Here is a 16197-nt window from a genome sequence, read left to right as displayed (position 1 = left end):
TTTTGTTGAAACTAAAAGATGGAGAAAAAGTTGTGTAAAACTAGCTATGTTACTTTATCAGTTCTGCTAACCCTATGTTATAATGTTTATTTCATGTGAATTGGATTTTTTTATGTTATAATATCTGATGGTTTAAAGCTCTTATATTTGGGATACAAACCAGTAGTAATAATACTACCATTATTTACTGTGATAGCTGATTGTCCATTTAACTTTTTGGCTATTCTGGAAATATGCAGTGATTATAAGCTGATCGGTTATATGGCATAAAAAAAAAAAAGATTTTAGTTTAGTATAACTTCATGTGGAGTTTTAAGGTCATCAGATTGGTAATTCATTTGTTTTTATTTCAAAGTTCAAATTTAAGATGATATCATTACTGGTAAACATCTGTACTATCTATGCTGTATGAGAAGCAGTTTCTCTTAAAGTTTTGGAGTATTGTAATTTGGGAAAATCTTAAGCTTCCAAATCTGTCTTTGTTTAAAAGGAAGTTTCAGTCAAGATTGTTTAAAATTGTAAGACTGTTAACTAAGTTATTGGGCTACTGTTTTAATGCTAAAACCTAAAACTGTGACAACTATTCTGACTAGTTCTGCCCATTCAGAACAGTCCTCCTGCTTATATGAGAATTGGCTAAACAGGGGCATAAAACTGCCAAATCCCCTGGAAACTCTCTGTTAATTAAGCAAGGTCATTGGGAAAGGAATTTTACAGATAACAATTTTACAATACAAATTGCAGTTACAATTTCACAGACTGGTTTCACAAGTTGGTTCCACAAATTGACCTAGACCCCAGGTACCCCATCACTACTACTGCTACAACTACCACTGATACTACTACTACTACTACTACCGTGTTTCCCTGATAATAAGACACTGTCTTATTATTTTTTTTGGACAGAAAAACACCAGAGGGCTTATTTTCAGGGGAGGGCTTATTTTAATGAACATTGACAGCAATTTTAATAAACAGGTAAATGTGAACAAAAAAATGTACCTTTATTCAATAATGAATTCAATAAAGAACAGGATGACGTGCTCACTGCTGCAGCTCTGATTGGATGCAGTTTGGAGCGTGGTGTCGGTTTGGGGGGGGGGGGAGGGGGTATAAACAGGGGACCCTAATTTAGCGTGTAGTGGAGGGGGGCACCTTCACTACAGTAGCAATCTCAATAGGGCTTATTTTCAGAGGAGGGCTTATTTTAGAGGAATCTTACACAGTAAGGGGAGGGCTTATTTTCGGGATAGGTCTTATTATCGGGGAAACACGGTACTACTACTACTACTACTACTACTACTACTACTACTACTTCTATCATTATTAGTACTACTGCCGCTATTACTGTTATTACTACTACTATAGCACTTTCTATGTGTCAGGCACTGTGCTAAGTGTTTTACAAATATCCTCTTATTTGATTCTTACAACATGCCCAGGAGGTGGTTGCTATTATGATCCCTATTTGTAGATGAGGAAACTGAGGCAAACGGAGGTTAAATGGCTTGCCCAGGGTCACTCAACTAATAAATGTCTGAGACCAGATTTGAACTTATGTTTTCCTGACTGCAGGCCCAGTACTCTGTCCACCATTGTCCAATTTTATTGAATTTACCAATATTATTGTTTTGTAATATTTATAGTTTAATATTTTATAAATTTTTAAATTGATTTATTTTTATTATTTCTATTTTATAATTATTTATAATTTAATATTTCAATATTAGAGATATACATACTAAGTGCTTTATCCTGCTGTTATACTGTAAGCTCTATGAGGACAAGACCCATAGCTTAGCTAAACTTATTATCTCCTCAAGAGTTGAGTAAAGGACTGGGCACAGTAGGCCTTTAATAACAGCTGATTCATTATGAAGTTCTTAGGCTTGAAGTTGTAATTTCAGATCCCTAAGCATATGATTTGATAATGACAATTTACATCCCTAGTACACCTTAAAGTTTACAAACCCCTTTCCTTGTACAAACCCAGTGAAGTGAGTCATCCAACTCTGATTATCCCCAGTTTATGAATGAAGGAGCTAAGTTCAGAGAGATGAAATGTCTAACCTAAGCTCATACAAGTAAGTATCAGAGCCAGGATGCAGATCAAGGTCTATCACACTTTTCCCTCTGGTACATTGCCTCTCTACCCAAATGGGCTCAGAGGGCAGAGAGTTGGGGGAACTGGGGGCTAGGCCTCAGTTTCCCCTGCTGTGTAAAATGAGGGGATGGGACTAGCTAGTCCATAAGGACCTTCCCCAACCTAGGACTCCACTGGTCAGTATGAGCCTCTGAGGAGTAACTCACCACATCTATGGTAATGTTGGCCTGGGGGTTAGTCAGAGCCTGTAGTGACCTCAGGTATGGGAACATGAAAGGGTCCGAGTTCTTCCAACAGCTGATAAGAAGATGGACTTGCACATGCCGGTTGAAGGCCGCCTCCCTCAGAGCATTGTCAATGACTGGCCAGTACCTGGGGGGAAGAGGAAAAATCATTATTCTGCAGCATGTCTCACATTCATTCCTTTTCTTTGGTCCCTAAGTCTTTGGTCTTTGGTCCCAGACTCTCCTACTCTGGGACTTCATCACTTCTCATTTCAATGATTGTAATATCTTCTTAGCTCAGCCCCTGATTTGCTCCCTCTCCTTTCTCCAATCCCTCCTGCCCACACTAACCCAGCCACCTTTCTAATGCACCACTAAGACCCACTCATTCTTCTACTCATAAACCTTCAGTGGCTCCCCATTTCCTACCAAATAAAGTACAAATCCTGGTACTGGTATTCAGTCTAGCCACAACCCACTTTTCTGGTTCTATCTCACATTACTCTCTTTCATATACTTTGTCTTTACTGTTATTCAGTTGCTTCAGTCATATCCAACTCTTTGTGACCCTATTTTGTGATTTTTTTTGGCAAAGATACTGGAGTGGTTTTGATTCCCTTCTCTGGCTCATTTTATAGATGAGGAAACTGAAGCAAACAGGGTTGAGTGACTTGCCCAGGGTCACCCAGCCAGTAAGAGTCTGAGGCCAAATTTGAACTCGGGGAAGATTCATCTTTCCAACTTCAGGCCTTGCACTCTGTGCACTATGGCTCCACCTAGTGCCCCTCAAATACTTTATAAAACAGCTGATTTGAAGCTCTATCCTTCATTCTCATCCTTCTTCCACTTGTCTCCATGCCTGTCCTCACACAGGTCCTCAGATAAGAACAGACTTTCTCATTCCTCTTCTTTCTCTGTTGAAGTCCCTCCTTTGTTCAGGGTCCAGCTCAGGTGCCATGTCCTCCAAGAAGCCTTCTCTGATGTAAGGCCTTCTCATCCACACATGCACGTGAAAAAAAAAATCTTTCCCTGCTCAGATTTCTCACAGCAGATTTCCTGGATTGTACCACATTCTTCCTTGTTTCAGTTCCCTGTGTACATGTGTTATTGCCCCTGGTGGATTGTAAGCTCTTATAAGGCGTACAGGTACCATCATTTTTCATCACTGAATCCTCTGAACACAGCAAAGGACCTTCCACATAATAGGTGCCTAATAAAATTTGTTGAGTTATTAAGGACGGAATCTGGGATTTGGAATGCAAAGAACACTGGCTTCAGAGTCAGAAGATCTGAGCTCAAATACTATCTCTGTCACTTTGGGCCTCTGTTTCTCCATCTAGAAAATGAAGAGAGCACATTAGATGGCCTTCAAAGTCCCTTCCAATTCTAAATTTTTGATACTATGAGCTAATGACCCCTTCAAAGTCTAGATCTGCCCCCTTTTCAGAATGGGCAAGGCTCATTGGTGTAGAACCACCCTGATAGTACCCTACTCAGCCTGCTGGGGTAGAAGACTTTGCATGGGGAGCAATTCCACCCACAGCAGAAACTCTGCTCTTTGTGCCTTGGGGTCTCGGGATAGAGGCTGTGGATCGTGGCTTGCATCCCCACTATGTGCTGTATCAGCTGCAGGAGGCCCTTCAAGGAAAACCATTCCAACGATATATGGATCCCCCTGAACATATGGATGAAGGAAGGCAAGGCTGAGTGTTTGGTGTCCACAGTTTCTTTCTTCATGGGATAGATGGTCCCAGAAAGGATCATAGAGGTCATCTGGTCCAACTTGTTAATTTTGTAAATGAGAAAACTGAGGCCTAGAGGTATGAAGCAGGTGTGTGGGACTGGTGCTGAAGTTAACAGGGAAGCAGCTGGTGGTGATGTGTGCTCTCAAATAGGCTGGGAGGTGTATAGCAAGTATACCTTGATCCTTCAGACACCATATGCTCTCAGATAAAATAAATAAAGTCTTATTTCCTTCAATTCACTCCTTCATTCAAGAATCCTATAGAAATAAGTCCATATTCCTCAGGCTGGCATTCAAGGTAGTCCACCTCTAATCCCAAATATCTTTTCCAACCTTAGCACTCATGTACCCTAAACTACGGGCGGCTACAGGGCTCAGTGGATAGAGTGCTGGACATAGAATGAGGAATGCTCATCCTCCTGAGTTCAAATCTCACCTCAGACACTTACTAGCTGCATGACCCTGGGCAAGTCACTTAACCCTGTTTGTTTCCTCATCTATAAAATGAGAAGGAGAAGGAAATGGCAAAGCATTCCAGTATTTTTGCTAAGAAAATCCCAAATGGGGTCACAAAGAGTCTGAAAAAGCTGAACAACAACAAACCCTAAACTACAGTCAGGAAGTTTTCGCTTTCTATGTCCATTCCTCTTTTACTACCATTCTAAGTCCCTGTGATTTCTTCTACTTTATCCCACCTATGTGAATCCCACCTGTCCTTCTAGGATGTGTTCCAGTATTGCCTCCTCCAGGAAGTCTGCCTTGATCTCCCCACCCCACACTAAGCTCTCCTGTCTCTCTCTGACTTCCCCCAGAAAGGTAGGGCAGCTAAGAGACATAGCATAGAGGGCTAGACTTGGAGTCAAATTCTGCCTCAGACACTTCCTAGTTGTGTGGCCCTGGGCAAGTCACTCAACCTCCCCATTTATAAAAACAGCATCTACTCTCTCACACACTCTGCTATGAAGATCAAATAACATGATTAGACTTAAAGTGGTTTTGGTACTTTAGTGCACAGTGCCTGGTATTACTAACTTTACATGGGCGAGTCTGAGGTCAGTCCTTGTGTAGAGTGGCATCTCTGCCTCTTCAAGCCTGTGAGCTTCAGCCTCCTTCCCCCCTCAGTTAAGGTAACCCTGAAAGATGACTGTCCATACCTGATTGGGTGTTGGAAACGGCCAGTGGGAAAATATTCCATTACTGAAGCATAGAGGAAATTCTCAGCACCCCAAATCACACTTAGCAGAGCTTCTAGGTCCTTGGACCGACCTCTGGGGCATAATGAAGGTGGTGAGGCCTGAATAGCAAAGAGAAGGTGTGAAGGAGAGCCTCCTATCGTCCTGGAACCAGTGAAATGTTCAAGTACCAAAAGCCTCTAGTATAGGGATGCTTAACCTTTATTGTATGCAGGACTCCTGTAGCAATTTGGTGAGCCTGTGCACCCCTACCTAGATATAATACTTTAAAATGTATAAAATAAAAGACAGAATTATAATTGAGGCTAAGTAAAGATAGCAAAAATATAATATAAAGATGAAATTAAGATGTAAGATAGAGTTCCTCCCCCCTCAAATCCACAGACCCCTAGATTAAGAATTCCTGCTCTAATCATAAAAATGGGGAAAGGACCCACATGTACAAAAATATTTATAACAGCTCTTTTTTTGTGGTGGCAAAGAATTGGAAACTGAGGAGATACCCATCAACTGGGGAATGACTGAACAAATTGTGGTATATGAATGTAATGGAATACTATTATTGTGCTATAAGAAATGATGAACAGGCAGACTTCAGAAAAACCTGGAAAGACTTGCATGAACTGATGCTTAGAGAAGTGAGCAGAACCAGGAGAACATTGTACACAGTAACAGCCACATTGTGTGATGACTAACCTTGATAGACTTAGCTCTTCTAAGCAATGTAAGGATCTAAGACAGCTCTAAAAGACTCATGATGGAAAATGCTGTCCAATCCAGAGAAAGATCTTTAGAGTCTGAATGCAGATTGAAGCATACTATCCTTTGTTTTTCTTTTGTTTCTTCTTTCTTGTGGTTCCTCCCATTGGCTCTAATTCTTCTTTACATAATGACTAAAGTGAAAATGTGTTTAATATGAATGTATACATAGAGCCTATATCAGACTGCATGCCATCTTGGGGAGGGGGAAGGGGAAAGGAGGAGGAGAAAATTTAGAACTCAAAATTTTAATGGAAGTAAATGTTGAAAACTAAAATTAAATAATTAATAGAATTTTAAAAATTTCTGCTCTAGTCATACGCAATATTAACTGCCTGGCACTGATGAGACGGGATAGCCTTGACCGTGTGGACAGAGGAGGGCATCTGTGAAACCCTGGGGTGGTGGCTGGTCAGTCTCATGGCCCTACAGCTGAAAGTTTCCATGTTGCAAAGATTCTCAGATTAATCTCCTCAAATCCCATGTCTTATCATATTTCTCCCCTCCTTGGAAAGCTTCTTTGGCTTTCTATGGTTATCAAAAGATTTAGATCAGGAGTGGCCAGGTGGAGCAGTAAGAACACTGGCCCCAGAGTCGGGATGACCTGGGATCAAATCCGGGCTCAGATACTTAGCACCCACCCAGAAATATCTGGCCGTGTAACCTTGAGCAAGTTATTTAACCTCAATTGCTTAAAAAAAGATTTAGATCAAAAAGGAAAAAAAAATTAGAGCTAATCCTTGGAGATCATTTAATCCAACTCCTACCCAAGCCCCATTTTCTATATGTGGCACCTGAGAATCAAAGCTGGTAGGTAAGTAGCTTGCCAAAGGTCAAGACCATCCATGATATGGTTTCAACTGACCCTTCAAAATTGCCTTCCAGATCAATATCCCACAGCTCTTCCTCATCTATATTATTTTTTAGACAAACTGGAAAACACAATTGCCCATAGATGCTTTTCATTTTTCTGATTCCTCACCATCCCTTGCATAGTTTTCCATCACTTAAAAGCTGTCCATTTCCTTCAACATTGCCACCTATATAAATCTTCCCCTTAAATGTCAAACTCCAATGTAGTCTTTCCAGCGAGCCCTCTCTGACTCCTCAGAAAGAAGTGGCTTCTATCCTTCCTCTTAACCCCACAGCCCTTTGTCTGAGGCTCATACACAAATCCTCCATGGATGTGCCTGAGCTTCATGATTAGATTGTGACCCGTAAAGACATAAGGATAGGGACCAGATTATTCTGTTCTAACAGTAATGGCACAGAATTTGGGATCAGAGGACCTGGGTGAGCATCCTAACTCTGCCTCTCACTCCCAGTGGAAATTTGAGAAGGCTACTTCACAGCTTGGCCAGACCCAAAGAGTTGCCATTAATGGATCAGAAGTAGATGTCTAGTGGAATGTCACAGGGATCTGTGCTTGACCCCATCCTGTTTAACAATTTTGACAGTGACTTGAATAAAAGCACAGATGTTGTGCTCATCAGATTTCTAGATTACACAAAGCTAAGAGGCAAAGCTAATACTCTGATAGAATCTAAGATCTCAATTGGGCTGAATTGAACTGGGTAAAATTTAATAGGAATCATAGTAATAATCGTTCATGTTTATATAGTACTTTAAGATTCTCAATGTAAATTAATATAAACTTGGATTCAGAAAATCAGTCTCATGATTAAGTTTGAGCAGCCTAAAAGCTCAAATATGAATCAAGGATGGTCCCAAAAAGCTAATGAGATCTTAAGTGGCATTAAGAGAGGCCCAGTGCCCAGGATTAGGAAGGGGATAGTCTTTCTTTACACTGTCCTGGTCAAACCACATCTGGTGATCATGTTCAGTTCTGGACATCACATTTTTAAAAATATATTTATAAACTGGCAAGCGTCCAGGGGAAGGTGACCAAGATGGTGCTGGATTTCCAAGCAATGTGCCATGAGGTTTGACTGAAGGAACTGGACTGTTTAGTCTGGAAAAAATAAGACATCACAGGGGCATGATAGTCATCTTCAAAGATGTCAGATGGAAGAGAGACTAGGCTGTTCATTGTGGCCCCAGGGGTTAGAGTAGGAACAATGGATAGAATAGCAGTGAAGCAAAGAGAGAAGCTTGATAAGAAGAAAAATTTCTAATAAGCACACAGTGTCTGGCACATAACAAGTACCAAATAAATGCTTGTTGACTAATTATTGGATCTGTCCAATAGCAGAATTATCTTAAATATCTATGATTGGTCATGATTGTTTTGTGATACATGTGTAAATCACAAGGCACTCCATCCCTTGGCTTGGTAATCCCTTGGTACTTTATCTGGCTGTCTCCCATACTGTATTGGAATGCTCCCCTTCCCCATCTCTTCCTACTGACCTCCCTGGTTTCCTTCAAGTCCCAACATTTTCTACAGGAAGGCTTTCCCAGCCCTTCTTAATTCTACTGCCTTCCTTCTCTTATTTATTTCCTATTTACTATATATAATATATACATATACACATATGTATATATACTATTTATATAATCTGTTTTCTTTAAATATATTTGCATATGTAAATTACATATACAAAAATGTTTACTATTATATATTATAATTTATATATTAAATTATAGATAATATATTTATATTATACTTATATTTTATATAATGTATCTATATATAATTATATATAATAGATTTATCTAATAATATATGAAATATACAATATATTTAATTATATATTAATATGCTTAGTATTAATTCTATTCCATTGGATTCCAATGGAGTACTATTCCATTATATGTTTACTTCCTGTTGTATTTTTATATATAATATTTTTATATAAATCTATAGATATATTTACTTCCTGAGATAGATATATATCTATAAATCTCTGTCTACATACACACACACACACCCCATACAAACTGCCCTGAGAGTTAGCAGATTCCCCCTCACTGTTAGCCTCCAAGGTCAAATCCAAGTGGATGATCACTTGTTGGCAGTGCTATAGGAGAGATTCCTAGTCAGATGAGGGTTGCCCCGTGTAGCTTCTGGCATTCCTTTCAACTTTGAGAGTCTGTGGCTTACCCTCTCTGGTCCTCAGATTGCTCCTCTGAAAAGTGAGGGAGTTTGACTAGAGGACAGATGAGACCTTTTCTCTCAGCTGATGGTCCTATGACCATTGATGCACCAGCCAAAGGTTCTGCCTACCATACCTGCTTAGCTGACCCTTGTGTGGGACAGTCAGATAGCAAGCAGAGAAGGTGAAAACCTAAGAGAAAATCACCTTCTTACAATTGAGTCCTGCAGATTCCCACTTACAGAGAAATAGGCAGTAGTGACCATCCCATCAAGTGTTCCCTGCAGGGGATGACGCCAATTGATGTTTGTGGAGTAGTTCTGGGGCCAGTGTTTGGGGATGGTGGCTCCAGGGACCCCCAGGACCCAATATGTCTGGAATGTCTTCTCAAGGTCGTGTGCAAGGGAGCTGCAGTTATAGATGACAACTCCAAGTTCCTTCACCTGCAGAAATTTAAGAGATAGAGAGAGAGACAGGAAGCATTTAGAAAACATGGAGCTTCTGGTCCAGGACAATATCTGGTTCTGTGCAGAAACCCAACAGAACCTTCAAGGCTCAGTTGCAGTCCCACCTCCCCTGGGGAGCCTTTTCTAAAACCCCCTATTCCATGATGACTTTGCCTCTCTCTTCCAGAGTGCTCAGATAACCTAAGGCTCAGGCCTTAGCTAATCTTAGCTTAGCCATTATTCTCTTTCTGTCCTAGAATGAGGGATTGTTCTGGGCATCTGGTCTGGGGAAGGATCTAGGCTCACAGGATGAACGCAGCAAGGCATAATCCCACATGTAAAGATTCGGGGTCCCTCATTTGACAAAAGAATCATTTTCAAATTATTTTAAGGCTTAAAAAAATGCTTTCTTCACAATATTCCTGTTTATCTGTCATTTCTGTTCTGTCCAACTCTTCATGACCCCATTTGGGGTTTTTCTTGGCAGAGATACTGGAGTGATTTGCCATTTCCTTCTCCAGCTCATTGTACAGATGAGGAAACTGAGTCAAACAGGGTTAAATGACTTGCACAGGTTCACCCAGCTAGAAAGTGTCTGAGATGCGAATTTGAACTCAGGACCTATGCCCAGCACTCTATTCACCTAGTGGCCACTATAGTTAGTGCAAAGATTATTTCTCCCATTTTATAAAAGAAGCTCAGAAGGGGAACCCTCTGATGGCTACAGATGGTTACAGAAACCGTATCATCTGAACCTGAGTCTTCTGATTACAAATCTAGCTTTTGATGAGGATGAGGATGATGTCCACTCTATCAAACTGCCTCCCTCTCATTGCGGGGCTCCTTGAAAAAGTAAACTTCCCACCTCATTTAAAATCAGGTTCAATTGGCAAAAATTTGACAGCAATTTTGTGGTAGAAAGAGGCTGGATTTGGAATCAGAAAACCTGGAGCAGAGTCCTGGATACCTCATTTAGTATATATATATGGCCTTAGGGACTCTCGTTCCACAAATCTCAGTAGTTGCAAAATTAGCAGTTGGCTATTTTATATCTAAAGTTGCTTCTAAGTCTGAATCACATCAAAACTTTTCAGGAGCACAGCTATTGAATACGCATCCGAGCCCCAGCTCTCCCTTCTCTCCTCTTTTACCTCTGACTCCTAAGGAAGTTTGCAATGAATAACAAGTCACCTGAGTCAGGGACCGCCAGTCCATGTTGGCACTGCCCAGGTACACATGCTTCATGTCCACAATCCAGAACTTGGAGTGCAGGACACCGTGGGTCAAGTGCTTCATTGGGACCTTCCTCACTTGTGCTCCTGTTAGAGAATGAAGGAGGCATGAATGAGGATCCCCTGACACACTCAAATCCCTCCCTTAATATGGAGGCACACCCCAAATATTAACATAACTGAGTATTCAGAAGCATTCATATTGATTTTCCTGAAGGTAGGAATAAATATATCTGAAACCAGAATTTAAATCCAATTCTAAATAAATTTGGGAATTACAGACCAGAGAAATAGCATTCTCTCTTTATCCTGAGAAAAACTGGGACTGTTGCAAGCTCTGAGCTGGTAGACTGAGCATAAGTTATGATGGGAGTTTTGACTTAGTCTGCAAAGGAAGAGATGAGAGATGAGGGGAAGAGACGGCATCTAAAGCAACAACTGTTTTTGGTCTACGATGAAGTCCAAGGCTGACAAAAGCCATGGGCATGGAAATGTAAGAAAATGCTTCTGCCCCTTCCAGAATTCTCCTAGGGTCCTTTACCCTGGTGCCTGGTTCATGATGCCTTGTCAAAATGCAAAAAAGTTGTATCAGATCAATATGTTGGGAAGGAACTTTAGAGATTACTGAGTTCAATCCCCTCCTTTTAGATTTGGGAAAAGCCAGAGCAGAGTTGTCCTGGCAGCCATTGTCATTCTCTCTCAACCATGCTTCTCTACCAAGTAGCTGGCAACTGCTGCCGTGTGTGAGGTGATCTGCAACAGTTTAAGGTGCCCACCCCTTCCTGAGACAGCCATATTTTGGAGGACCAAAAAACCTTTCCAGATCGAAAAAGAGAATATCTTAATGGTGCAATTCCAGACACTGTGATCCCGGTCAGTGGAAAAGGGACCTTTGGACAAGAAGCCTTGCTCATACCCTTCTTGTCCACGTATGGGCCCAATGCACGGCATACCTCTGCTTCTGCCTATGGTTAGGATCAGCCCTGCAGCCTGCTATGATATTATTCCACTTCAAGAAGATGACAACATAGGACATTGTAAAGCAGAGGCTGAGAAATGGAATTCAAGTCTCCCAATGGCGTTTTTGTGCTGGATGGGGTGCAGTTCATAGAAGTTGGTCTTTTCTCCTCTCTGTTCTCTTCTTTCCCATGTATCAAGACAGGCTTCTTGGAAGAGGTGGCATTTCATGAGGAGTCTCCTGAATGCAGTAGGAGGAGGGCTTGACTCTAGCTCAGTGGGGTTGCTAGGGGCTGAGGAAGTGCCCTTGGGTCTCTACCTTTGCTCATGAGGACCTCCAGGTCAGTAGAATTCGCAGCCAGTGTTGGGTCACTTGTTGCAATGGTCAGAGAGACTTTCCGGGCCAACAGAGTCTCCAGCTTCCCCAACAATTCTTCCCCCTGAAGAGCAGAGCCAGAGTGTAAGCAGGTGGGAGTGGTGACTTACTTACCAATGCTGGGCAGCTCAGGAGAGGCAAGTCAGCCAGGCAGCCTTAGACCACCCCAGATCAGAACTCAAAATGCCTTCTATTTCCTTCTTCCCTTATTAAAATGCTACCCAGCCTCAGACCCTTGACAAGCAACAAAAGGTTCCCCCAGGGAACTCTTATGAGTCATACATTTGGTCACTTGGTTACATTGCCTAAGCACTTTGTTATATTGTAGAAATGGAAGGAATAATGAGTTTACTAATCACCTTGATTTGCTTGAGCTCCCTTATTATCCAAGAGAGACTGAAATAACCAGGGAATCATAATCAGCCAATCAGGAGGAAGAATGAATGTTGCTTGAGTTTGACATACCAGTGATCCTTTGCAGTGTCCACTGGGTGAACTCAGAACACCCCTGCTGCACCAGCTCAAACTGGTTCACATCAGCCTCAAATGGACGGAACTTGCACAAACATCCTGGTTCTGGTTACTCTGTATTCCTTTCATTCTCCTGCCTCCCTTTTTGTAAAAACATAAACCACTCTCTACATCCCCAATCTCTGAAGCCATTTCCCGTGCACAGATGTGTTGTACTTTCCCAATAAATACTTCTGGGTTTTACACTTGAACTGTGCATCTGTTCCCTCTGTTCAGGTGGACGCTGTACCCAAATTAATCAAATTGCCAATTAATCAGTATATACTCCGCTAAGTGATATTCTGCCATGTAAATCTCATGTTCAAAAGCCAATCTGCAAGCCCCCTGAAGGCAGGGGCTGCCCTTGTTCCTCCTGTGTCTCCCCCAAACTAGGAACTCCTGCTAGATCTGTCCTTACTTGGTATTACAACAGCAGAGGTGGCCATCTGGGGACTCAGTATGATTGAATTGAACTGAGTTTAAATGAAGCTGGAAGGATGAAAGATGGGATGAGACAGAAGATTCTAAAAAGTCTTCAAGAGAACAAGAACCGTGAACAATGGTTGGATTCAACATCACGGTAGCCATGACAGTCTCTTAAACACTGACAGCTCCTATATACGTTATGTTATGTTATGTTATGTTACATTAGGTTAAGTTAGGTTACGTTACGTTACGTTATGTTATGTTATGTTTGTTGTGTTGTGTTATGTTATATTGTTATGTTTGTCTTGTCGTGTCATGTCATGTTACATATACAATATAATATATTAATAATATTGCATATTATTAATATAATACAACATACAATTAAGTACATTATGTTATATGTTATATTACATTACATTATATTATATCATATCATATTATATTATATTACCAACAGTTACAAGGTATTCAGAGGCAGTGATGCCAATTCTGAGTGAAGGCCTCAGAATGGGGAAGGGCTGGCCTCTCATTCCCCCCTGATATTTTCTGTGACCACATCACATAATCTTGTTAGCCCTCATTTTCTTTCCCTATGTAGATTGGACTAAAAATGTTTATATCTATCTCGTAGGTAAGGGACAAATGAGACAATGTATGCAGAAGTGCTTTGCCAATCTTAATGGACTACACAAATGACAACCATTAGTATGATTCCACAACTTCCCCTCCCAGCCAACCTTTCCTTTTTCTGGATTTAGGAAGTGGGTTGAAGGGAAGGACCCCAAAGATGGTGTCCAGGGTATTCTTCTTTCCAATTTGTGGCCTGCTCGGTCTGCTGGTGTACATACCGGTTGGGAAGAAGAATCGTTGACACCAATGTCAAGTCCTGTGAGGGACCAGTAGTAAGAAGCAATGTGGATACTCTCCTGAGCAGAGTCCAAGAGCCCCATCCAGGACTGAATCAGGGGCTGGGCTGCTGAGTGGGCAGATATGTAGGGCAGGTCCTGAGGAATGCTCTCCACAAGGACAAACCTGCAACAGGAACAGCCCAGGCTGAATTAAACCCTTGGCCCCACATCCCCAGGTTTTACTCCAGGACACACAGGAGTACCACAGTGGGACTAAGGAGCTTCATCTCTATTCTCTCCCAAGCCCAGAATCACTAAAGTGACATGTTCAGAATGAGGGAGATGACAGGATCACTTCTTCCTTGATCAGACACCATGTAGAGTATTGTGTACAAGTAACCAAATTTTAGAACATACATTGACAAGTTGCCCACAAGAGGAGCAGAGACTTCAACCATGTCTACCCTGGGCAAGAGAAGACTTAGGGGGAGTCATGGTCATTATTTTCAAGTATTTGAAAGTCCGTCATGGAGAAAATGAAATTAGACTTCTATTGGGCAAAATTAAGAGAAAGCTACAAGCAAGTGGATTTTAACTCTATGTTAAGAAGACATCCTAACAATTAGAGCTGCTCCAAAATGGAAAAGGCTGACTAGGGAGACGTCATGGTAAAGTGGAAAGAGGAATAGACATGGACTCAGAGGACCTGGGTTCCAGTCTCAGCTCTGTCCCCTACTATCTCTGACACTAGACAAGTCTGAAAATCAGTGGGTGAGAATTGATGAGCTTTAACGTCCTGCACGACTCAAAATCCCACAAGCCTTTGAGGACTTGAGACTGCCAAGATCCCATGAGGTTTCCAGATTCTGAGACTCTAGGATGGTTGCCAGGAGAGGGAGAACAGATTCCAAGGGGATTGAAGGTGGGATTTCAAGTACTGAGTCAGATGGGGGGTGGTGCAGGTGTATGAGGCCAAGAGGTATGGACATGGACCTTCCCAACTCCTCCCATATCAAGCCAGGAATCTGGTCCATTCCCTGGTTTCCTTTGTGGTGACTAAGGGAAGTCAGTGAACCCAAAGTTTTGCCTTCCTGTTGAGATTCCTTGGGTAGCAGAGTGGTATAGTGGGAAAAAATGCTGGGCTGAGAATCAACAGAGATCTGGATTCAAACTCTGCCTCTGATACTTAATAATTTTGTGACCATGGGCAAATCCTTTAACTTCCCAATTCTTTTACAATGGGGATAATAATGTTAAATAAATAATTCATAGAGTTATTGGGAGGATCAAATAAGTCAATGTTAGTAAGAACTTTGTAAACATTAAATTATTATAGAAATGCCTGCTCTTAGCACCTACTTGCATGAGTCATTGTAGCTCCAGGCCTCCTCTTCCACCTCTTCCTCCTCCAGCTCTCCTCCATTTGGCCAGCCCTCCTCAGTGAACCTCCTCTCATTGCCCCATGGTCCATAGACCAGAACCTCTTCCTTTTCTACCCCCAAATTCAGGACTGGAGGGAGAATGACAGGCCTTAGGAAGTGCGTGAAGACTATAGCCAGGAGCCAAATCATGGACAGTGCCCCTATAATCTGGATCTAGGTAAAAGTTTGGAAATTGGGAAGGGGGTGAAAAGGAAGGGGAGATACAAGGAAAATAACAGAGAAACCAGAAGTTAGAAGATGATCTGATAAATCCTTCATACTGAGGTGTAATGATCAATAACAGTTTGAAGTGTTCCTTGATTTGCCCTTTGAAGGAACTGAAAGTCTGAAGCAAAAGGTCTGAGGCTTTAAGGATGGAATTTAGAGGATCTTAAATTAAGGACTTCTAAGGTCGTTTAGCCCAACTCCAGGTCATTTAACTCAACTCTCATTTTAGAGATGAGGAAACTCGGTCCCTGAGGAGTGAAATGATTTATCCAAGGTCAAAAAGGTAGTAAGTGGCAGGGCAGGATTTGAATTTTGGTATTTTACCTCCTAATCCAGAATTCTCTCCATGGCAATGCAAGGCAGAGTTCCCTCCCCCAATGCCCTTGATCTCCTGCCCTTTCGACTAGCGTTTCAAAAGAACCATTTCTTATACATCTTTTATCCAAAGCACATATTCACTGGTCAGTGACAAGTTGTTACTATCACAAAACTTTGATTATCAAAAGTCTTTACTTCTTGAAACCTTTAAACTTAAAAAAAGATTCTTCTCCTCCTTCTTTCTTCATCCTGCTCCTCCAACCCCCAGTCCTCTTCTTCTCACCATTTCTGGACCCTGTACCATCAGTATCTAAGAGCCAAAGGATGGGGCTGGGGATGGCAGAGCAGTCAG

At 41.6% G+C, this 16197-nt stretch overlaps 1 protein-coding gene across 1 annotated transcript in view; it reads right to left on the bottom strand.

Moving 5' to 3' along the window:
• The window catches only part of PLD4 (phospholipase D family member 4), a 34772-nt gene that overhangs the window by 4881 nt on the left and 13694 nt on the right, over positions 1-16197 (bottom strand). The window contains exons 2-8 of the mRNA XM_069103721.1: positions 15238-15473; positions 13879-14062; positions 12035-12155; positions 10718-10845; positions 9323-9523; positions 5227-5366; positions 2274-2476 (exon numbers count right to left, since the gene is read on the bottom strand). Of these exons, the coding sequence (XP_068959822.1) occupies positions 2274-2476; positions 5227-5366; positions 9323-9523; positions 10718-10845; positions 12035-12155; positions 13879-14062; positions 15238-15473 (1213 nt within the window). The remainder of the gene's footprint in view (positions 1-2273; positions 2477-5226; positions 5367-9322; positions 9524-10717; positions 10846-12034; positions 12156-13878; positions 14063-15237; positions 15474-16197) is intronic.

The sequence above is a fragment of the Petaurus breviceps genome, unplaced genomic scaffold (genome assembly GCF_028583685.1).
Source record: "Petaurus breviceps papuanus isolate PSGF00001 unplaced genomic scaffold, PetGlider_PUasm1.0 64, whole genome shotgun sequence".
NCBI lineage: Eukaryota > Metazoa > Chordata > Mammalia > Diprotodontia > Petauridae > Petaurus > Petaurus breviceps.
This window is presented reverse-complemented; position numbering and strand designations above follow the sequence as displayed.